Below are 24,821 nucleotides of genomic sequence, written 5' to 3'. Positions count from 1 at the left end.
ATCTCAACAACTGCCAACATTGGATTCATAATCCCAGCCCATGAAACTTCTGGGTATCCTTACCTCTCTTAGTATAGGTAATTCTCGTAACCAGTTTAAAAACTGTGTTCTCATTTCTTCAATAACTTGCTCATCCCATCCGAGCCCTTCTGCCCAAGTCTGCTGAAGTAACAATTTTGGTAAAAGAGCCACGGGACAAGTAAAACCTATAGGATCAAATATACAGTGTGCTACAGATAATATCACACATTTCGAAACTGTCTTGAGCTCAACATCTTCAATGTCCAAATTAACTGTAAATGTATCAGCTTGAGGATTCCAACTGAGTCCTAACACTGAAGTAGGGCTAATGTTTTCATCAACGCTTTGAGGGACTGAATACTCCCACCCTCTAAGGTCAAAACCTGCTTCAGCCATAACTGCGTGGGATTCTCGTATAAATTTATGGAGATTTTTGTGATTGTCTGCACTGGTGGCACAATTGTCCACATAAAAGGAACCTCGTAATTTTAAAATAGTATCTTCTGTATCAGCTAAGTCTTCCTTCCCGAAATGACAACTCTGCAATGCTTGATCCAAATGATGTTCAATAACAGCACCCAACAGAAATGGACTGCTCGTAACACCAAACAGTACACGAGTATGTCTGAATTCTTGAACCGTTCCAGTATTAATATCGTGCCACCAGAGAAATCTCAGGTAGTCTCTATCTTTAGGGTGTACAGCAATTTGTAAAAAAGCTCGTTTAATATCTGCTATAACTCCAATTTTTCCTTTCCGAAAATGTAGTAAAATATCAGCAATAAGAGCAATCAAGTTGAGTCCAGCTTCTAAACATTGGTTCAAAGACGGGTGTCCTTTTACTTTAGCAGAAGCGTCAAACACTGGTTTAATTTTTGTCGTGTTACTGCTCTCTTTCACTACATGCCGATGGGGTAAGTAATGGCCAAAATTCTCTGTTTCATCCTCTGGAACCACCTCAATTACTCCCTCGGACAACCATTCTTGTAGCACTTCATCGTAACTCTGCAACAGATGTTCTTGTTTCAACTTCTGTGTAATTGACCAAAGTCGTTTTTCTGCTAGTTCTTTATTGGTGGGGAGAGGCGAACAATCTTCCTTCCATGGCAACTATACTTCATATCTTCCTTCAGCATTGAATGTCAGTGTCTGTAAAAATTGTTCTTTGACAGCCAGTGTGTGTTCTTCCGCAGACTTCTTGAAAATGGGGTCCTTGATTCCTATGGTATCCAGTTCCCATAGATCAGCCCGACCCTGTGGCCGAGTGGTTAGCACATCGCGCTGCGACGCCAAGGGTCCCGGGTTCGAATCCCGGTCGGGCTTGGTTGTTTGTGAATGTCCATTCATCAATTTCATCATTTCATCACTCATCCCCATCTTCGCAAATTAGCCAAGAGGCACAAAACGCGAAGTAAAATAAACTAAATCAAATCAAATCAAATCAAACAGAGTAAAAAAACATGACAATCTTCACAGTTCATACATTTTCTGCCCGGGATGACACTAATATAACACAGCATAGAACAAACAAAATACTGCACAGGCTATTGCCCAGAATACAGAGTAAACAATATTGCCAGGTGACAACTCACATAATATCTAACAGTGTGTGTGTTCCAGCACTGGTTGCTCAACTACTTTGAAACGTTCTGATCTTTTGTAAAATGAATCAAGAGCAAGAGTTAAGTGGTCAGAATTTATTATCTCCCTTACAAACATAGGCTGTGGTCAAATGCCACACTATACTCTACTACACAGTGTCACATGTGTTCTATTTGCTATATGGAAAACTACCTTGCATTTGAATATGAGCTGCCACATAGAAAGACCCTTTAACCACTGCATAAATTTCTGTGTAGCTGCAGCATTAGGGATACAAATGACACATACTGATGTGAAAAATCTCTGCAGTGTTCTTCCAGGGGACTGAAGATGGAGAACAAATCCACTGCATCCTAGTCAAGTTGCTATGTTTCTCATGCTAATGTTAATGGACAGAATAAAAATGTAACTGTGGCCATCAACAAAAAGATAAAATCCAATGTTTCAATCCTACAAACAAGAATCAAGAAAAAGTAAAAAGAGGATGTCAAGGGTTGGAGAGTATGGGAGGAACTAGCAAAGTACATTATTTGTGGTTCCATTTAGATATTCAGAAACTTGTGTCATATTTGACCTTTTTGAAGCACAGCCCACCGGGAAACAAACCCGGGACCCCTTGATTACAAGGCGACAATACTACCACTGCGTTACTGGGGAGGCGAGCAGTATTTGGTTGTTGATGTCTCAAGATATCATATGTGTATGTAAGAAGTGCAGAAAGTTGAAATGGGCAAGTTAGTAATGTTGAGTGCAGAATAAAATTGGAGAACAGCTATTATTCAAGGTCATCACTATGAATTCTGAGGATGGTAATGAAGCTGTGGATAGAAACTGTGGCATCCAGGATGCCATATCTTCCAGCAGGATGACTCACCAGCTCTCATGGGCCTTTTAATGCAAAACTGGCTCTCCAACAATGTGGATATGTTTTGGTCCAACGAATTCTGGCCTCCGAATAGTTCAGATTTAAATTTTCTGGACTATTATGTATGGAGCGTTACTGAAAGTATTACTAAGATGTCCAGGCACCTCAATGTGGCATTTCTTTAGGTTGCTACTGAGGCAGCATTCATAGATTTGGACTGAGAGCAGTTAAACGGACGTGCTCGCACTTCAGACAGAGAAAGAAAGCAGTGATCAAAGCGAAAGGGACTCGGGAAGGATCCCTTCATTGGCATGTAAAACCTTTTAAGTGTAAGTTTGAAACTTGAAATTGCTAAAATGCACTGTTTGTTTTGCCCAGATTTTGCTTATGTATCCTGTAGTCAAGCATTTTCATGACCCATCTTTTACAATATCGAGCCATCTGTTGTTCAGCTAATCTAAATTACAAGCCATTTGAGATTCCCATAATCTGGCCTGTGTACCACCTAAGATGATCAAATGTGACGCACATGTTACTGAATTGGTCCAATAGATGGCACCACAAGTAATGTACTTTGCTAGTTCCTTGCACATCACCACATGCTTCATATGGAATTTATCAGCTTTTACATCTCCATAGTTATGTTTCTATTTCTGTTTTATTACCACTGCTTATTTTTCAAGAATATTCCAACTCTCTGAACAAGAAGACCTTTTCAAGTTCATATTTAGGGGAAGAGGAGGAGGGGGAGTTATTTGTTCTAACATACATTAGAAGCAAATTTTTGGTAATATGGTAGCCAGCCAAAATTATACCACCCTTAAGAGCAGTGGTGGTGATTGGGTTCCAAAACTGAGGGGCAACCCCCCCCCCCCCCCCCCCGCCACCACTGCTTAAGAGTGCATAACAAATATTTACCCAGATCCTTGCAAAAACGGAAATATTACACATGAAGATTAACATATTTTAACATAATATGAACTATTTTACTTATTAGTCACACAAGTCTTACTTTGAATGCATAAGTATAGAGTAGAGAAGGGTAAGACTGCACATCGAGGAAGACTGCGAACCATTTTTTAAGGTGAAAATCATACATGATTAGCACCACTGCTCCACCGTCACTTTTCCATGATGGAAGCTATCCGTGGATGTTAGTCAAGACATGCTGGTAGTTCGTTGTACTGAGAGAGGAAAGTGAGAACAATTTTAAGCTGTTTACTATTCATTTTGATACTAAGTTTTATTAGAATTTCTTCACTGTAAATGTAGAGAATATCATGATGTTGATTCATAGAGGCAGCTGTGTTGATGCAGAGTCCACCTGTGTATTTGGTTTCATTGCATTGTGCAATGGCTCAACAGCATCACGTGCTTTGTTCCCGATTGCAGCGTGGGGCAAGACTGCACAATAAATTCCAAGTGAACAGATATTTTACAAATCTGCAGTAATGATTGGATAGATATAAATTTCAACCATGCTGTATATTTAATACGGATGAATCTGGTATCAGCAAAGTTCCTTGGAAACCTCCGAAGGTGATAAGTGTGAAGGGGAAAGGATCTGTTAAGAAAGTTGTTAGTGGACAAACCATCTCTGCTGTATGCCATATGAGCGCTTCAGGAAGTTTCATTCATTCCTCCTGCATTCATCTTTCCACAAAAGAGAATTAAAGCAGAGCTACTTGATTAACCCCCTGCCCCTTGGGGAAACTGCCATCTGCTATTGGTATGATGATGAAAACGAACATCCTTGCTGAAGAAGATGTATCAAGCTGGCTGGCATCGTCAAAAGATAGAGTACAGTTGCCCTGCTTGTGATCAGAAGTACAGAGAACTCCCAGTCGAGGATTGGATTCAGTGTGCCACATGTGATGAATGGTGGCACGAAAACTGCACCTCATATGAAACAGGAACCTTCATTTGTGATTTGAGTTCGTGATCTCCCAGTCGAAGACTTGATTCACGTTGCCACATGTGAGGATGGCACAACAAATGCTTCTCATATGAAAGAGTAACTTTCTTCAGTGATGTGTGTTTCTTTTTATAGATCCTTCAAATGAATGTGACTCTGTTTAGAAAGTGTTAGTATGATGAGCATTCTTACCCGAATGTGATTGACGTCTTACCCCATGGTGCGGGAAAGACTGCTCGTTTGCATGGCCATGCTTTTGTTTGTTTTCTGCTGGGCTTTTGGAAATTTAATGTATGTTGGCAAAGGATAGTGCATTTTGTGTAACTTTTTCCGTATGTTACTATAGATTCATAACTTCAATAAAACATAATGAACAAAAACTGCACAGTCTTGCCCCATCTTACTCTATATTTATAGTGATTTTTTTCTGGTGGTGCACAATGGTACTCCATACAGACGGGTTTTTACAGGTGATCATTTATGAACATACCACAATATTTTGAGTAGTTCTTATGATGAAAACAACAACAAACCAAGTTGAGGAGCATTGAAACATCCCCCCAGAAAAAAAGAGAGCACTATTTGTGTATTATCCAAGATCAAAAACAATTGAAACCAGAGGGGGATATTCTCATTGATGTACTCACGTTTTTTACAATAGGGGAATGTGCATTTGGCGCTCTGTTTTTAGGAATGGAGATTTCCAAAAAAAGGGGGTTATGACCCCTGCTGGGAATATCCCTCATTCTTCCACCTCGAATGTAACAATAATATTTATCTGCGAACTAAAGTTCGATGTTGACAATCTGCTATTGTTAAAACTAACATTTTAAAAAAAATGTTAATATGCAGCTTCAGATTCGGTTGTTATGGCAGTTCTGTACAAGAAATCCGACGGCCTGGACCATACACCACCATTGTGGGATTATGGGGGTCAGAACCCCCACTTTGGACTTAATTTTCATGAGAAAATACGATTCGAAAAATACAATAAATTTCTTTGTTAATATGCAGCTTCAGATTCAGTTTGGGCCAAGTTTTACACCTTACACGCCATTAGGTAGTATTTAGTTTCACGAATATTAAATCCAAAGTAGGGGTTCTGACCCCCATAATCAAACTATGGTGGTGTATGGTCCAGGCCAACGGATTTCTTGTACACAACTGCCATAACAATGACCTACCTCACTCTCCCTCCCTTTGTAGTAAATCTCCGATGAACCGGTTGAACTAGTCAGCCTATTTCTTGCAGAACAAATTCGAAGTTTCTAGATGGTAGTGTTTCTCGATGCTATATTTGGTGTTCAAAATTACAACTTCAACTTCCGTAATCTCCATGATTTCGGTGGACAATGAAGTTTTAAACTCACTAACTGTCACTTTAATCGTCAATTTTAGACCTTTACATTTTCAACCTTGCTCCAGTTTCGATTCCCTTCCTGCTTCAGGCTACCCTGTGCACACAACGCTCCCAGCACACGGACTGCTTGCAGCAAGTGACAGGAAGTCAGTGTCGACGACAGAGATGTGTCTACGGGGCAGAACCTTTGACGACGAAGCTGTTACATGATTGGTTAAAATAGGGAGGGACAAAAGAAGATCGCAAAGGATGTTTGCTTTTCAGCCTAGCACTAGCTAGGAACTAGGGAGGCTGCATTCCTTGCGATGACGAACGTCTAAGATTGATTAAAGACTACGTGCCACTCAGAAAAACTAAAACGTGTGATTCTCCTGCTTGGTTCGCCTCTGAACTTTTACTTGCCCTTAGGAACCAAAAGGAGGATGAAATTATCTGTAAAAAATATCCCTAATGAAAACTCACAACTTTATCGATTTACCGCTCAAAACAACTGAAGATAATAAAATACAGAGAATACATCGGTGGTACCATTAACGAAATAAAAAAAAATCCTAAACGTTTTTGATCTCTTAATAACTCAGAGGCAAAATTCTAACATAATCTTTCAATGTAAAACATGACTCACTACTTGCAGAGGGCCTTCTATTTGTAGATTATTTTTTCTCCAAAGATAGGGCCTCAAATACACCCCCTCTTCCCCCCACTCTCTCTCTCCCCACCAGCTTATTCTCTTCCCAATCTCACTCCAGAATGCTGTCACTCTCTAACATTTCTCACCACGTCTCATGAAGAAGTTCAGTGTATCCTATCGTCAATGCCAGAAAATCGTGCAAATAGTCCTTATGAAATCATTTTCCTCAAGAATGCTGGTTCTTCCCTCGCCATCCCTTTGTCCCTTTTATTAAACAGGTGCTTCAATTAGGGTATATTCCCGGATCCATTAAAAAGATAATGTGGTGCTGTTATATATGCTGTTGCTTCTTGTAGACCCATTTCCCATTTAACACTACTTTCTATCGCCTGTGAAAAAATAATTAAGAACCGCCTTTAGAATTTACCTCTCCTAGCATAAATACAACACAGCACAGCCACTTACCATGGAGCACCTGCTTAATCAACTAGAGCATTTTATTATCTGATGCTATCACGTCTATATCCGAAAGCTCCCAACTGAATGTAATATATCTTGATTTTTCAAAAGCTTTTGACTCTATAAACTTCAATTAGCTGCTACATAAATTATCTAACAGATTCAATACGATAAATTTATTTCTCTGCTCAAACACTATTTCCAAAACAGACAACAAAACGGAACTTCTGTTTCTTATCAAGCTCTTTCTTCTGATGTATCCCAAGCATAGGCGTCGATTTCTTTCGATATTTGGGTTGCTGTCACTAGTGTCTGAGTCCAACATTTCAAAATACTGAATTCTAAAATAGTATTTAGGGCCATCCCCTGAAAGAAACACTCGGCACACTCCTGTACATCACTTTGCTGATCATTTCCTCTAGGAGATGACATTTGATGTTGTTCTTCAATAAGATTCTCAGTTGCATGAAAGATGTGCTCAAAATCATAATAAATAAAATTTATATGTATGTTTCGTTGTCAGTTTTTCTTCCTAGTTCGATAAATAGTTCAAGTCAGAAAAGTAATGTTACCTGATTGGTAATTTCCACAAAAAAGAAAAAAAATATTTCAGAATAGACCATTTTAATTCCATTTGAGACACAATACTATGCTCCTTGCCACTTGGTGCAAAGATTCAGCCTGTTGCCCACGGTCCCCTTTTATTGTTGCTAGATATTGTAGGGTGTTTTTGTCAATAAACATATAAAGTGTATAAACGAGAGATCAAGAGTTAATATACTACATAGGTTGTAGTCTGTGCAAAGCTGCACTATCGATGTTCAACTGTTTTGGTTCTTGAATTTTTTTTTTTTTTTTGTAGCACTTAAGTTCGTCCGAGTGAGAAGCACAATAAACTTCTCAGAATAAACTGTAGATGTTCTTTTATTAAACCAACATAGGTTATGGGCCCAGAACACTGAGAACACGTCTAATGCAGTTGTAATAAGGAAAACGAGGAAGTGTGGCTCTTCATCTTTGAATACGGACTGTGAAAATGGAGTGAAATCGACTATACAGAAGTTAAATAACAGGAACTATCAAACGTGGAAGTACAAATTGAAGTTACTACTTTTAAAGGAAGAATTGTTGGATGTAGTGACATTTGTGCAGCCAAAAGAACCAGAATAGGAATGGAAGAAAAAAGTCGGAAAAGCTAGGGCCACCATTGGACTTTTGCTGGAAGACAATCAAGTCGTGCATGTAAGAAAGCAGGAAACAGCAAAAGGATATTGGGATTCTTTGCAACGGTATCATGAAAAATCAAGTCTCACAACTAAAGTGTATTTATTGAAGAAAGTGTGCCGCTTACAGCTTAGTGAAAATGGCGACATGGAGCAGCACATTAATGCAATGTTGGATATTGTGGATCAACTTGCAGCTTTTGGTGAAACTTTAGCGGAACATTTGCAAGTAGCAATGTTGTTGTGTAGCCTGCCAGACAGTTACGAGATGCTAATTACTGAACTGGAGACGAGATCGGAAGAAGACCTAACTTTAGAAATGGTGAAAGGGAAGCTCATACATGAATATAAGAGAAGAAAGGAAGCCAAAACTGAAAGTGGTGTTTATTCAGAAAGTGCTCTTAAAGTGAAATCCGATAATGTGAAAAGTGTCTGTTATTTTTGTAAAAAGCCAGGTCACTTTAAACGTGATTGTTTTAAGTACAAGGCACATAAAAGGAAAATCGTGTATAAAGCAAAGCAGGTGAGTAACATTGAAGAAAGTGGTTCTGATTGTGATAATGTTCATTTTCTGTGTTTTGAAGCAAGTGAAAAAGATACAGGTGAAGACAAATGGTACATTGATTCTGTAGCCACATGTCATATGACCAGTGACAAGGAATTTTTTGCCACATTTAATCCAAGTATAACAAATGAAATATACCTTGCAGATGGAAGTAGTTTAAAATCACAAGATATATTAGTAAAATCTGTGTTGTATGTACCTGAATTGCATGGTAGTTTACTATTGGTGAAACGTCTTACTGAAAAAGGTTTAAATGTTGAATTTCACAATAACACATGTATCATTAGTAAAGATGGAAAAGCTGTTGCATCAGCAGATCTGACAAATAATTTATATAAGTTGAATACTATTTCAAATTTAGAATCTGTAAATCAATTGCACAAGGTAAGTCATGAAAATGACAGGAAATGTATTCATCTTTGGCATCGTAGATTAGGACACAAAGATGCAACAATTGTTAAAAATCTTGGTAAAGGAAATTTAGTTAAAGGTGTTGATATTGATGCATGTAATGTAACTAAAATTTGTGAGGAATGTATTGAAGGTAAAATTTCTCGTAAATCATTTCCAAAATTGAAAACTGAAAAATCAAAGGAATTATTAGATATAGTGCATTCAGATGTATGTGGTCCGATGGACATTGAACCTCCTAGTGGAAACAAATATATACTTACATTTATAGATGATTTTAGTAGGTTTACTATGTTATATCTAATGAAGAAAAAGAGTGAAGTTGAAGATAAGTTACAGGAATTTGTACAGTATGTGAAAAACAAATGTAAAAGAAAACCTAAAGTAATCAGGACTGATAATAGAGGAGAGTATATGTCATTACAATTGAAAGATTTTTTCAAAAGGGAAGGAATAGAACATCAAACTACAGTACCATATACCCCACAACAGAATGGCGTTGTGGAAAGGAAAAACAGAAGTTTAGTTGAAATGGCACGTTGCATGATAATTGATGCTGGCATACATAAGAAGTACTGGGGTGAAGCTATAAATACAGAAACTTACTTACAGAACAGGTTACCCACAAAGATATTGGAGACTACTCCATATGAAAAATGGTATGGAAAGCAACCATACATGGGTCATGTGAAAGTGTTTGGCAGTGTTGGATATGCTATGATTCTAAGTCATCGACACAAGATGGACGTTAAAGGAACAAAACTTGTCTTAGTTGGATATGAAGGATATAAAGGATATAGGTTACTAAGATAAGATTTACATAAGCAGATTGGATTGAATTGGTGTTTTAAGTCCACTTTATGCACAGTAAGGCTAATCGGGACTGGACCTACAGTTTAAAGTGGGATCCGAACCACTTGTGCCTCCATCGGGTATCGAACCCGGGACCCCTTGATAACAAGGCGATGACGCTACCACTGCGCCATCGGGGAGGCCCCTTACGTAAGCAGAGACTATAAATTTATTGAAAACTCAAGTCATGTAATTTCAACTTTGAAAACCTATCCAAAAATCTGATTCTAATCATAATACTGATTGTGAATTATCCGTGGACATTCTTGAAGAGGAACCAGAAATGCATTCCCATTTTGGTAAAAAGGAAGTGAAGAGTGATTCAGAACTAATTTGTGATTCAAAAACTGATGAACATACAGATATCAAAGTAAATAAAAGGACACCAGTTGTTATCAGAAAATCTGCTCGTACAACAAAAGGACAATTACCAGCTAGATATCTACAAAAGGTCATTGTGGAAAGAAAGTTACCAACATCTTTTGAAGAGTCAGTTACAGGACCTGATAATGATAAATGGGAGACGGCAATGAATGAAGAAATGAACTCATCAAAAGAAAATAAAACTTGTGAACTAGTTCAACCCGTAAATGGAAGAAATGTAATTGGTAGTAAATGGGTGTATACCATCAAAGAAGATGCACAAGGAAAAGTACTTGCTACAAAGCCAGACTAGTTGCTCGGATATTCACAATTCTATGGTGATGATTATGATCAAGTGTTTGCACCAGTTGGAAAACAAGCAACATTCAGCATTCTTTTAACAGTTGCAGGACAAATTAATATGGCAGTCAAGCATTTTGATGTAAAGACAGCATTTTTGTATGGTGATTTAGATGAAGAAATATACATGAAACAACCTGAGGGATATCATCAACCTGGGAAAGAAGAATATGTATGCAGCTTGAAGAAAAGCATATATGGGCTAAAACAAGCCGCAAGATCATGGTATAATAAAATTGATGAATTTTTGGTTAACAATGATTTCAAAAGAGGTGAGGCAGATCCATGTCTTTATACAAAATTAGTTGATGGGAATATGATCTATATTCTAATGTATGTAGATGATCTTGTGGTTGCATGTACAAATGTTGATTTGATTAATGATGTATCAATGTTAATGTCAAAGAAATTTCAGATTAATTGTCTAGGTGATATTAGTTGTTATCTGGGAATTCAAGTTGAGAGAAGTAAGGATGGTCTTCATCAAAGTAATTATATAGGGAAGTTAATCAAACAATTTGGATTGGAAGATGCAAAATCATCAAAAATTCCAATGGATCCTGGATACATTAAATATTCAGAAACTTCTGAACCATTACCAAGTAATGAGCAATACAGACAAGCTATTGGAGCATTATTGTACATAAGTATAAATACTAGACCAGGCATATCACCAAGTGTGTCAATTTTGAGTCAGAAGGTCAGTTGTCCTACTAAAGCTGATTGGATTGAAGTAAAAAGAATTTTTCATTATTTAAAGGTAACTCAATCATATAAGTTAAAATTAGGAAACAAATTTGAATTTGAAAATGATTATTTGTTAGGTTACGCAGATGCTGATTGGGCTGGGGATGTATCAACTAGAAAATCAAACAGTGGTTATGTATTTATGTATAAGGGAGGTAAGATAAGCTGGGTTTGTAGAAAACAATCTTAGGTTTCATTATCTTCCACTGAAGCTGTTTATGTGGCAATTGCAGAAGCATGAAGGAAGCAAAATGGATAAAATATGTGTCAAATGATATGGATAAAAAATGTGATTATCCAATTATCATAAATGAAGATAATCAAAGTTATATCAAACTAATTAAAAATGAAAGGGTTAGTTTGAGAACTAAACATATTGATGTAAAATATCATGTGTACGTGATCTGTATTATAAAGGTGAAGTAACATTTAAGTGCTGTGCTACAGACGACATGATTGCAGATACATTAACAAAACCACAAACAGGTATAAAGTTAAGAAGGAATTGTAACTTAATGAATATGATGAGTGAGTAATTATTATGATATACTCTTTATTATTCATTGGAAAAAAGCAGGGTTATATGTAGGGTGTTTTTGTGAATAAACATATAAAGTGTATAAATGAGAGATCAAGAGTTAATATACTACATAGGTTGTAGTCTGTGCAAAGCTGCACTATCGATGTTCAACTGTTTTGGTTCTTGAATATTTTTTTTTTTTTTGTAGCACTTGAGTTAATCCGAGTGAGAAGCACAATAAACTTCTCAGAATAAACTGTAGATATCCTTTTATTAAACCAACAGATATCCCCCACACTTAAAACGATCAAAATAATGTTGTTGTCATGTAACATGCAACACCCGGCTGGGTTAACACACAAACCATGTGAAAAAGGTGAAAGGATAAACACCTAGTATGTAAGATGAATAAATAAATGTTATATAAGAGTTCTGTAAACAAAGTTACTGCTTACATTTTTGTAATTCTTCTTGAGTTAAAGAATCTTCCAGTTTTCCTTTTCTCCACTCTCCTTTCTCATCGGTGAGCTCAAAGACATCCACTTACCCACAAATCACTGGGATCAGTTCTTTTTCGCACTACTTTATTTTGTCTCTTTCGAATGCAAGTGACAGCCAAAACATTCCAAATGTTGGAACCTCCGAAGTTGATAAAGTGAGGAGAATCGACAATGTTAAAAGTAGCTTACAGCGTGTAGAAAACAAAGAAGTTGCCTATTCCTCGATGGACTGACCCACACTCACTCAGAACAGGAGAACTAGAGTATTCCTAGCCCCTGAAGTGGAAATTGCTAGCTGGGAGTATATTTTGGTGAGGCTTTGGTCTAGCTGCGGGGATGATCCTATGTTTTAACATGATAGCAATGAGACAGCTGGGGGGATGCCTTGCAAAAAGTTTACTAGCTGGGAGGATACCATCTCCCCGCATCCTCCCTCACTTCGAGCACTGAGTATTCCTACGCTTCTTTCTCCAATCTCTCCCAGTGTCATAATATACCATGCCCTTTTCTAAATTCACTCCATATTCGAAACGAGAAATGCTGAAATAGAGAAAAGGCACTGACATGCCGGGTGCTCCCAAGACTCGGCTGAGTGATAGTTCCATATTGTTGATGTGCCCATTTCAGAGTAGAATCCAAAGCCCCCCTCGATTTCGGTGCCCGTGATCCCAAGGAAATGTTCTTGGCCCTCTTCTCTTAATCCTGTACCTTGATGATCTTCCATATTATTTTTTCCGGCTCGTATAGAAGCCGTTTGTTTGCTGATGTAAAATCTCAAATTTCAGTGACATGACACTTCTGAAAAAGAATTCAAATTCTCTAATAGAGTAGTGAGAAATATGGAATTTGAAACATAATTCTCAAAAATATACTACGATGTGGTGGCCGAAATATTTTCAGGGACGACAGTCACATTTAATACAGTCCTAACTACTGTACAAATTGCCTATGCAGTTTTCGTGTTCGCTGGGAAAGGTAGGATGTTGAAAATGTCACAATATTCGTTGTATTTTAGTTGAATTGTTTATCAATATCCGGGGAGAGAAATAAGGCCCTCGGAAGTCACCCCCACGCAACTCTTCAGGTCCTCTGTGGAGGGCAGTCACCTCTCAAATCCTTTAATCCCCAAGGTTCTTTTTGAGCTCCCCATCCTGCGTTGCCCTATATTGCTCCTTCCTTGCCCGTGTTTATCGTCACTCCTATCTTCCATCACCCCTATCTTTCATGGTTTACTTATATTTTAACACCCCCATATCTGGTTACCTCTTATATTTCGTCGCCCCTATTTCTCGCTCCCTATCTTTCGTTGCCTCTTTATCTTTTGTCACTCCCATCCTTCATTATTTCCTTATCTCTCGTCGCCTCCTATCTTTCGTCGCTCTCTATTTTTGGCGTCCCTATCTTTCATTGCTCAGCGTGAGTGGCAAGGCCTTGCGGTGTCACTCCTGTGGACAGATCATGGGTGTGCGCAGACCCTCTGATTAACAGGGGCAAAACTCTTGATGAAAGTTCATTTGGAGAAAGAAAAACTTCATTCAATCTCACTGTTTTATTGTATGGGTATTAAACAGGGGCATAAATAGTGTCTGACTGGACCCACCAAAAAGAACTATTAAAATAATCCCGTGGTACAAATGATATCTGTTTCCCTCACCCTTTATTTTCCTTCTCTGTCGTTCAGACTAATTTACATATAAACATGATTTCATGCAGCAGATTCATAACTTAATCATTTTCAATGTGTGACAAATTTATTCTGCGACCACATAAGTGTAATACTAAATTTCTAAGTGAGAGTATTAGGAGGGGCAACTGCCCCTTTGCCTCCCCGCCATGCGCACACCTATCGTTGGACAGATCTGATTTTGCCACTGTGTACGGTCATTACTCGACCTCGGATTTTTAGGTTCTAAAAAAGTGTGCTTTTAGGTTCCTAAAGTACAACCTTAGTGACAATGAAGTTCAACCAGTCACAAATATAGGAGTGTGTTGTGAAAGAAGGAGAACACATGCATATGCTGAACATATTTTATTCAGCAGGCTACATGGAACAAAGGAAAATATAAATTTCCGCTGCAACAGCAATGTATGGTGTCCACACAAAATAAAACATTTTCGTCCATCTACACGTGACATTGAAGTTCGACCACTGTTAGAGGGGATCCTGTTTACCATGGTGTGACGCTGCCCCGTCGGCGAATAACTGTGGCAATGCGTCGGGGCATTCTGCGGACGAGTCGTTCAAGGTATTCCACATCGATGCGGTGCCATTCCTCCTGCAGGCAAGCGATAAGGGCAGCCACTGTCGTGGGTCCCCTCTGTTGCACACGTCGCTTAAGAACACGCCACACATTTTCAATGGGCGAGAGGTCGGGACTCGGTGGTGGCCATGGCAGAGTTCGCACGTGATGGCGAGTCAACCATTCTCTTGTCAGCCGCGCTGTATGAGGCCTGGCATTGTCGTGTTGAAAGATGAGACGCCGCCTATGGAACAGATGCCGCTCCAGTATGCGTGTATAGGCGTGTGCATTCATAATGCCCTCACAGATGTGTAGTGGGCCAACCCCAGATGCCGTCGTGCATTCCCATACCATCACTGACGCAGGTTTCTGTACCCGACGTGCATAACATTTTGCTTCATTCTGTTCCTCCTTCCGACAAATGACTGTTTTCCGTATTTTCCCGTACACAACATTGAAAATGGATTCGTCCGTCCACAAAACCCTGTTCCACTGCCAAAATGTCCATCCCCGGTACATTCGTGCCCACCGTAGTCGATTGCCTTTGTTCAACATGGAAAGGAAGGGTTTACGTTTTGCCTTGTACGCTTGGTAACCGCATCGCTGTAGGTAACTGCGAATGGTTCTGGTTGACACTTCAACGTGAAAGCATTCTCGAATCCACAGTCGTAATTCGGCCACAGAAACATGATTGTTGGTCTGGATATAGCGCCTAAATATCCGTAGGTAACGCACGCTCAGCAGGAGTTTTTGACCGGGGGCCTTACCTGGCTCTGTAGTACCTGTATTTTGGTGGTGTTTGATGATGCAGTGGACGGTTGACTTGGGTAAGTTCAGTTGGCACCCTATTTCCCGTTCACTGAGTCCATCCCGTTGCAACTCCACCACTCTTCTCCTCACGGTGTTGTCAATAGGTTTGCCCCTGGCCATGGTGACGATGCACTGCAGTTCCTCGGTGCACAGCACGCGCTTATATATGGCGGACTCCCTTATCGTGTCCGTGATGTCATGCTTCCGTCGAATGCGCCACTATCTGTAATTTTCCGTATGGGTCTGGTGCCTGGTCGAAGTTCAATGTCACGCGTATAGTTCCCCGTTTTCGTTCTTTACGTGACCTTGGGTGCAACATGCTGGGATCACGATTCTTGCCTGCTCACACGCCTCCTCTTACACACATGCGTCACTTCTGCGGGTATACCCATGCCTATGCCTCTGTGCATTTAATCACGTATTCCTTTCTGGTCGAACTTCATTGTCACCAAGGTTGTAGACTCTAAAAATCCGAAAATAGGTTCTAAAAATCCTAAAATAGGTTCTCAAAACCTTAAATTTGGTTCTAAAATCCTTAAATTAGGCTCGAAAAATCCTGAAATAGGTTGCAAAAAGACTTAATTTGGTACAAAATTCCTGAAAAATACTGATTAGATAGAATCATTAAAAACAAAATATCACAAGAATCGTAATAACCAAAATATTAATTTTCTAAACAAATTTTCATTTCTTTATATCATTTTCAAAATTATCTACAAATTATTATAATACTGCACTTGTCCTGTTAGAAAAAGTTATTTGTTGATATCAAAAATGAATTATGTATGTATAATTTGCTGCACAATATCAGGGTGGCAACTCACTTGGAATTCCTGGAATTTCGGGAATTATACGTGGATTATTGGCTCTCAAAATTATTCATGAATTTTGGCAAGACCAGAAATAAGGTACAAGCGGATGTTTTCTCTATTCCATTTTATTCTCCGTAGATGTGAAAAATTGCAACTTTTATTAATCCATATCCCATTAAATATATACATGTTTATAAAAGCCCTGAGGCAAGTTTCTCTCAGTTTAGCTTTTATTTCATTCATTTTTTTGAGGATGAAAAGGAAAGCTACACAGAAAATAAAACAAAATTTTCTCAGTCCATTTACTTTGTTAGTGTCTCTTACAGAACAATCTATCTGACAAACGGAAGATTATTACAAAATAATATATCTTGAAGTTGATTAGGTAAATTTTTTGTTACATTGGAATCATACAAACCCTTTATATTGCCAATATTTTTCTGTAGAAGGGAGGGTGAGAGTCGGTAATACGTAAGGTTGGAATATAGAAAACATCTGCTTGTAAAATTGAATTTTTGGAAAGTTCACCTTGAAAACCAGGAATTATACTTGAATTTTATCATGGTCCTAGTGACCACCATAAATCTCTTTGCGTTATCCACACTCAAACTCCACCTTTTGTCTGTGAGGATCATTTCATGTGCTGAAAAATATCTCTCAACAGAAACATAGTCAGTAGTGCTAATTTGAATGCTGAAATATTACTCCGCAAGGCGTGAATGCCAAAAAGGACCAAACTGACGCGAAAAAGCAATACCACACAGATCAGAAGTTTGTACTTGGGACTGTGCAGTCAGTAGAGACAATTGGGTGCCAAAACTGAGAATGGGGGAGGGGGGCAAGGACAGTTCACTTTATCTTAGTAGGCAAGGCTGAGCACTAAGAGTCTATAGTGCAGGGGTAAAAAGTAGGGGGGAACTGTCCCCTTTCGTAGCCACTGTCTGCAGGTAACAGTGACGTAAGACATTTTTGTATTGTTTAAAGCTTTGATAAATATCATACACTTGGAGGGAGGGAAATCGACAGAAAACATGTTTCAAACACGCCAGTCATTGAATTATTTCGCCACCAAACCTAGTAAATAAATAAATTTTAAAAAAAGTTTAATTTAGGCACATAAACCTAAAATAGGTTATTTTAGGCACTATAAAACTTAGTCAGTTGTTTCGTTTCTTTATGAAACGCCGATATAACTTGCTATTTCTTATTTACCTGCAAAGGAAAAAATAGGTTAAAAACCTAAAATCCGAGGTCTAGTCATAACATACCAGCTATTTCAGGCCCGTAGCCAGGAATTCTTTGTAGGGGGAGGGGGGGGGGCGAAGTCAATCCTAGAGAGGGCAAATTTTTAATACAATATTGTGTCGCATTGGCAGATATAGCAGGGTACACAGAGGCACTTGCCCTGTCCCCCAAAAGAGATAAGTAACAGAAAAGGGATGGTATCTTGAAACTCCAACGAACAAAAAAAACTTCGAGCAACATCAAATAACAATATTTCGATAATAACCTTCTCGGATTGCCAAAGAATATAAAGACAAAGTTTAACATAATTAGGCTAATTGGAACTGTATCTACTTGATATTTACAGGTCGATAATATCAATAGATGATTAATATGTACCAACAGCTTTGGGCCTCTCTGCAGAACTGATTAAGGGAGAGCCCTTCATAAACCATGCTTCATAATGTTTCCCTCTAGTTTCCAGTATGCAAGAATTTTACTCACAAAGGAATCTAACAAGAATCCAACACCACCATTGTGTTGTGTTATGGAAGAAAAATCGAGTTAATTAAATAATAATAGTTATATGTTATCTACACTTTGATGAATTGTGTAAAATTTGTAATACATTTTTTTGTACTTGCTAAAACATGGGTCTCTTAGTCCACCCTACTTCAAAGGGGAGACTCTTGCATCACTACAGACCAGCGGCGGCTCAAGGGGGAGAGCCGCAGTGCCAGTGCACTACCCTCAGAAGAAATGCATACCTAGCCCAAGTATTGTTAAATTAATACATTGATAGTTTACACACAAGGAGATTCGAATCTTGCAATTGGTCAAGCTGACGTGATGACCGCCCCTACCACAGACTAGATATGAACCGCCCCAACCTCCTCACTGCTTCGCCAGCTGCTTCGTACCCTCGGCGAGGCAGCGGTCTGCGCCACCCAAGAGCTGGCCTAACCAAGTTGAAACACGTGCAGGGGGTTGAGAAGTCTCAGCGAGTAACATTTCCACCATGAGCCGGGAAGAAGGTGGCAGGGGGTGGTGTTAGCCCATCAGACACGAGCCATGCCCGTTTTCACTTGGCACAGCAAGGGAACTTTCGCAGTGTTGACACAGTTGCCATCTTCAGAGATAAGTCGCTAAATACGACGGATTTGTAAGACCCGTTCGGGAAGTAATTCGTGAAAAAGGTACTATCTACTTTTCTGCCAACTTTTGGAGAAACGAACCTACTCGAATAAGGTCATCTAGCTCTTTCTGGTTCAGTAAATGAGGTTTCTTGCCATCCTCATCATCAGTAACATGGTCACCAGAACTGTCCAAATCACTACCTTCCATCGTCCACCTGCAGTTACCACACGTAACATGTGGAGCTCATGGTTTGTCCAGATCACCAACAGCCATTCCAAAGTACTCTTTATAGGCTTCACAAAATTTTGTCCCTGGTACAATGACACGTTTAACTTTCTTGGGCCCAATATAATATCCACATACATAACAGAATGAGATTGCATGTAATTTTCAATTCCGACCCGCTGACATGCTGTTCCATAACAAAGCAAATGAACTTAACGCAGATTAACACACACTCAGACTGAAGTAGTAGACATGGTGGCAAAGAAACAACCTTGAAACACACAACCACTAGGCCAAAGTAGGAATTCAGGTGAGCGCTTGTACTCTTCAAATTTACTACACACCAATAAAAACACACACAAAAAATATATAAACCACACAGAGGGGTAGACATGAAGGGGGAGTTTCAAACCTTTACACGAGTTAAAATCAACAGAAACTGTGCTTCCATCTAGCGGCTGTAAGAGTAAATACACCCATATTGCTGTGGCTAAACGAGCAGTGCGAGAGAACAAAACATGCTAATATCTTTCAAAATGTTGATATTTCGACAAAATCGTTGCCGGATTCGTGTTTAGTGGGTCGAAATCTATAAGAATTCATCACAAAACAATGATAAGCAAAATCTTGTTGACCAGTGTTATAGGTGACATACATGTGTTTGACACCTGATGAACAAATAGGAATTCTTAGATTGATCAATGGCTTCTTGGATTACAGTGCCTTATTAATATTTCATATTATGTTTCACAGAGAGAAATTGCTTTAATAGGGCGCAAATAATTTTATGGGGCACCATGGCATTCTCTTTAACATGTTTTTTCCCATATAGATCGTTTGGCTCCCAGGGCTGACTCGTGCCACCCCATAGCTATGGCTCTGAACTTGGACTATAAGAATATCAGAGATTGCGAGCGAAGCGAACAAGAAAATTTTATGAAATGTATTTTTATTTGTATAATTTTTGATTTGATTTGATTTGATTTAGTTTATTTTACTTCGCGTTTTGTGCCTCATGGCTAATTTGCGAAGATGGGGATGAGTGATGAAATTGATGAATGGACATTCACAAACAACCAAGCCTGACCGGGATTCGAACCTGGGACCCTTGGCGTCGCAGCGCGATGTGCTAACCACATGTATAATCTTTGAAATCATGGGGGTAATTGCCCCTTTATGCTCCCTGCAAGTGCCCTTGGCCGTCTGGAAGAAGAATGCAAGGAATACGTGAAAACTAATTCCATCTTGAGTATCAATTTGTCCTGCTATTCGTAGATTCACCTAGTCTTGTTTCTTTACTTCAATGTTTGTTTCCCCTGGAATGGACTTCCGTCCAAGGTTGGGGGAGAGGGGGGCAATGCCCCCTGCCCCCCTGTGGTTGCGGCACTATTTGTGAGTGTCTCTTCATCAATTTCGTGTCATCGCTCATTGTTGTGATTAGCTAGAAGTGGCAGAAAAGCAACGCTAAGTAACAAAAATCAAATATTCACTCCCTCTTTCTCATGGACGTCTGCAGGATTTTTTCCAGGGAGGGGCAAGGATGGTATTTTTTTCCAGGGGGAGGGGCAAACGAAGACAAATTTTCCCCAAAAATAGTGTTGTTCCCTAAAAAACATTGCTTAAATTTGAATTTATTATGTTCATGCAATAATTAACACATATTATTGTGGCTAAAATGAAATTATATGTGTGAAATACATATTTTTTTAGTTGACTTTCATTTTCCAGGAGGGCACGCCCCCCTTACCCCCCTTCCGGATGCCTATTCTCTCTCTACTCATGAATCACTATTATCAAAAGGTAGACTTGGGAAACAAAAATTTAAGCAAGAAAAACATCCTAACACATTAGGCACCTTTAATACAAGACTACTCAAAATGCCAGAACTGTTCTACATACTGAAAATTGCAAAATCATTTCCCGAAGTCTGAATCTGGAAGGGAATTTTTTCCCCCAATCCTGATACATTATACGGAATCCAGCACACCTTAATAAATCACCAAATTAATAATTGCCTTTGTTGAGTTGCTAGATCAATACAGGATATAATTGTAAAGATTAGAGAGAATTCCAGGTAGGAATGTGATCTATATTTTTCACAGGGGGGCAGTTGCCCCACCTGCACCCCTCTAGCTACGGGCCAAGCTAGTTTGCGACCAGTTTGTGAACAATGGATGTTCAGAGTAGATATAATTTGGTATTGTATTGTAGGTGAGAACAATGTGACATCCTTTTCATGTTTGCATACCGCGTAGAGCAAAGGCTCTAGAAATGCAACACTTCATTTCTAGAAGCTATGCATCCTGCGTCGCGGGCTTTGGACCATTTCGAGGAATGTCGAACACAGCGTTGCCAACACAACGTTGCCAAATCGTATTAGTAGAGAAGAACTAACCCCCATTATTAAAAAGAAGCAGCAGAAGAAACTTTCACGAACATAGCAATGGGGTGGGCCGGGTGGTTGATTTAGAAATGAGATTTGTTCATGATTATGTGATATACATGGGACCAACAGAAAACTAAAAGTATGTGCAAGGGCGATTGAAAATCGCAAACGGTCACAATCGGTAAATGCGTGTTTGGCGTTTTGATGAAGTGATTAATTGATTTGATCTGGTTTTGTTATTTAGCGTCACTATGCTTCCACTTTTGACTAATCGCGATGATGAGGATGAGTGATGATAGGAAGAAACAGATAATGAACATTCGCAAAGAACACCCATATCCAAGCTGGGATTCGAACCCGGGGACCGTGGCGTACAAGACACAAAAATATTCTCAGTATTGATTAGTAATGCCAGCTATCAAATAATACTTTGTCACCTGGTGTTTGTTGGGCCTCCTCGATGGCATAGTGGTAACGTAATCGACTTCTAATCAAGGGGTCCTGGATTTGATACCCGGTGGAGGCCTATAGTAGTTCAGAACCCACTTCAAACTGTAGGTCCAGACCTTGTTAGCCTTTCTGTCCATAAATCGGATTTTTAAACAAAAGTCAAAGATATAGTGAAAGAACATGCATCATATTTACAATGTTGGTCTCATACGCGGTGGAACCACAAAGCCAATTAGCTCAGTCAATAAAGGTTTCATGTTGGGAATAATTCTGTAAAAACTGAATTTTGGCCAGTTGTTAGAACGGTACTAGCAGTGAAAAATCCCAAAATTCCCCACCTTTCCCCGCGGTACTTTCCTCAGCGCCCCTCCAAAAAAAACATAAATTTCGCAGACTTTCAGTTTCTGCACACATATATATTTATCTGTGGTTTCTGCCTTGTATCTCCGTAATGAATGGTCACAGGCAGATAACCTTTTTTAGTTTAATCCTCGTTAGATGGCCTACCAAACAGTTATCTACATTGTTTCAATAATGTCAGTGGTTTTGCGGTAATTTAAAAAATCATCTGTAAAAAGTTATTTTTTTTAGTATTTTTAAAAGTTTTTGCCTTGTAACTTTTGAACAAAGTAAATGACAGGAAATTGTTTGGAATAAAAGTTGTAGTATAATTTATAAGCTTTAAAACTATATTAGTGTCAATGTATTTTAATGAAAGATACACCGTAAAATGAGTCTCCAAATGGAGGATAAAATGCGCAAAAAAAATTGTGAAAGTGTTGAGTTGGTGTTTTAAATCCAATTTACACACAGTAAGGCTAATCGGGACTGGACCTACAATTCAAAGTGGAATCCGAATCACTATGTGCCTCCACCGGGTATCGAGCCTAGGACCCCTTGATTACAAGGCGACGATGCTACCACTGCACCATCGGGGAGGTAATTGTGAATGTGTGTCTTTATCACAGTCCGGCAGTTAAGTCCGGTATCATTTCCGTAGAATTAATTGTTATACCATTTAAGAAATTTTCAGTCGGGTAGCCAATCGCCATCAGCATTCTGATGACCGCCATCTTGAAATGAGTCCGCCATAACGGATATTTTTTGATTTGATATATCTCAGGAATAGTGGCACATATCAACATCAGGGTATATCAGAAATGCTGCAAATAGTGTAAACTTTCGTAATAAATCAATGAGCCTGGTAGAGCTTTTCAGTTGCTCGAATAGTTGAACCCAGTCGAAAGCAAACGGAGAAATCAATTTTATGGTCTGCTTAGCTTACAAGTGTTTACGCGATCACGAAAATTAATTATTGCTTTTTTTAAAAATACAAACAGAATGTTTCAAATAAATATTATATTAAAAAACAGGTAAACTGTTCCCTTGTGCTTAGCACCATGCCATAAAGGCCTATAGGGGGTGTGGGGGTAACGCCCCACACTTTCTTGATCCGGTCGTGAGTGGGGGAGATATGATCAGCATCACGCCCCTGACTGCCTTCACCCCCCAGGGTTTCCCCAAGGTAGGGGAGAGCGGGGCAAGTTGATACAATTTGAGAGTTTGATTTTTTTCTTTTTTATGTTGCTAGCAAGAAAATAAAATATGTTAATACTCGATAGCTTAACTCTTTACATTTATAAAAAACACAAAAATTTCACATATATAATTTGTAAGCTGACGAGAACCTAATTAGTAACCCAGGACGCAACGACTCAACTTGCCCCGTCATGGGGCAAGTTGATACTGGCATGGGGCAAGTTGATACGAATTTGAAGTAGATTGATAATGATGTGACATAGTTATATTAAATAACACAAAATACAAGAAAGTAATTTTCAATCAAAGTTTAGTATTCAGGAACAAAATATCGTATCATGATGGATAGCCTACATGCAGTCAGTCACTATCACTTTCTGTTATGCACATATCTGATTTACAGTGAACACAGGTGTACATAGAACTATCGTATCCATATTTTAAGTTAGCATATCTACTGCAGGAAATGCATTGTATCCATTTTTGACCAGGCTTAGAAGCTGAAAATGGTTCGAGGCACATTAGACACAAGCTGTCTTCATCTTCTGACTCTGACTGAATTATTCTTCTCCAGATATTTCCTGTTTGGTATTTTCTTCTTTTTACCTTGAGTTTCTCTTTCAGTCAGTCCATTATTTATTTTCTTACTATTATTTGCTGACTATTTATTCCTTTTTTCAAAGAATGGCACAATCTTTTTTCAACTCTTTCTGATCTCAATAATTTATTGTTAACTCTTGTACAAGCTTAATTTTCTAATCTGTTCTTCACTGGTGTGTCTGTAAGAATTGACGATATCATTCGTTCTTTCCCTTTTCGACTTGCGTTTCATTCTCCAGCCTTAGTGTACAGTAAGCCTTCTGGGCTTACTGACACACACACATGATGCAATTCTTGATTGAGATTCTACTTCCATCAGGTAAACGATCTTGCTCATGTTCTTCGTCGATCAGTTACGGAGCATGGTAAATAATCTTCTTCAGTAAAAATACCTGGATTGAATGGCATGATTCCCGTTGCTTGAAAGCCTGATGTAATATTTTTTGGTGTTAGAGCATTGGATAGTGAACTACTAACGACTCCTGGTATGTCGTATATAATAAAGGTCTTCCCTGGATTGCTGGTCATCCAACTGTCAATTGCTGGAAAATAAAACTTCTTAAAAGGTCCATAAACCGATCTGTACAGGGTTTGGAGTTTGTGGAAAGTATGAGGCGGAAATGACAACATAATTATCTCATTGTCCTTGCAGAAATTCAAGACTTCAATCAACAAATGAGAATCATGATTGTCCAGTATTAATATTCATGGGTGATCTTTACTTGCCTTCACGTGGCTCTGAAAGTGTTTCATAAACAGCAAAAATGAAGATGCTGTCATCCATCCTGTGGGATATGAAGTTCCAATACAACCACGGGGTCCACTCTGAATAAAGCGATCTTTAAAATAGACCCTTGGAAATATGAACATTGGGGGCATGGAGTTTCCAATCGCATTTACGGCAGTGGCAAGTGTTACAATTGTGCCCCTCTCTGCTGACGTTGCCTTGGCTACTTGAAGTGCACCCTTTTCTGCAACGATTTTCCCAGGGTGCTGAACAGCGT

At 38.9% G+C, this 24,821-nt stretch overlaps 1 protein-coding gene across 1 annotated transcript; it reads right to left on the bottom strand.

Moving 5' to 3' along the window:
- Positions 1-3: 3 nt before the first annotated feature.
- LOC145981974 (uncharacterized) lies at positions 4-18,824 on the bottom strand. The gene is made up of 2 exons (XM_083115490.1): positions 18,720-18,824; positions 4-1,026 (listed from the first exon to the last, which is right to left on the bottom strand). The coding sequence occupies exons 1-2, from the start codon at positions 18,822-18,824 to the stop codon at positions 4-6; spliced, it is 1,128 nt and encodes a 375-aa protein (XP_082971616.1).
- Positions 18,825-24,821: the final 5,997 nt, after the last annotated feature.

This window comes from Lepisma saccharinum, chromosome 2, assembly GCF_977018435.1.
Source record: "Lepisma saccharinum chromosome 2, izLepSacc3.1, whole genome shotgun sequence".
Classification (NCBI taxonomy): domain Eukaryota; kingdom Metazoa; phylum Arthropoda; class Insecta; order Zygentoma; family Lepismatidae; genus Lepisma; species Lepisma saccharinum.
Note: the sequence above shows the minus strand (reverse complement) of the source record. Positions and strands in the feature narration are given on the sequence as shown.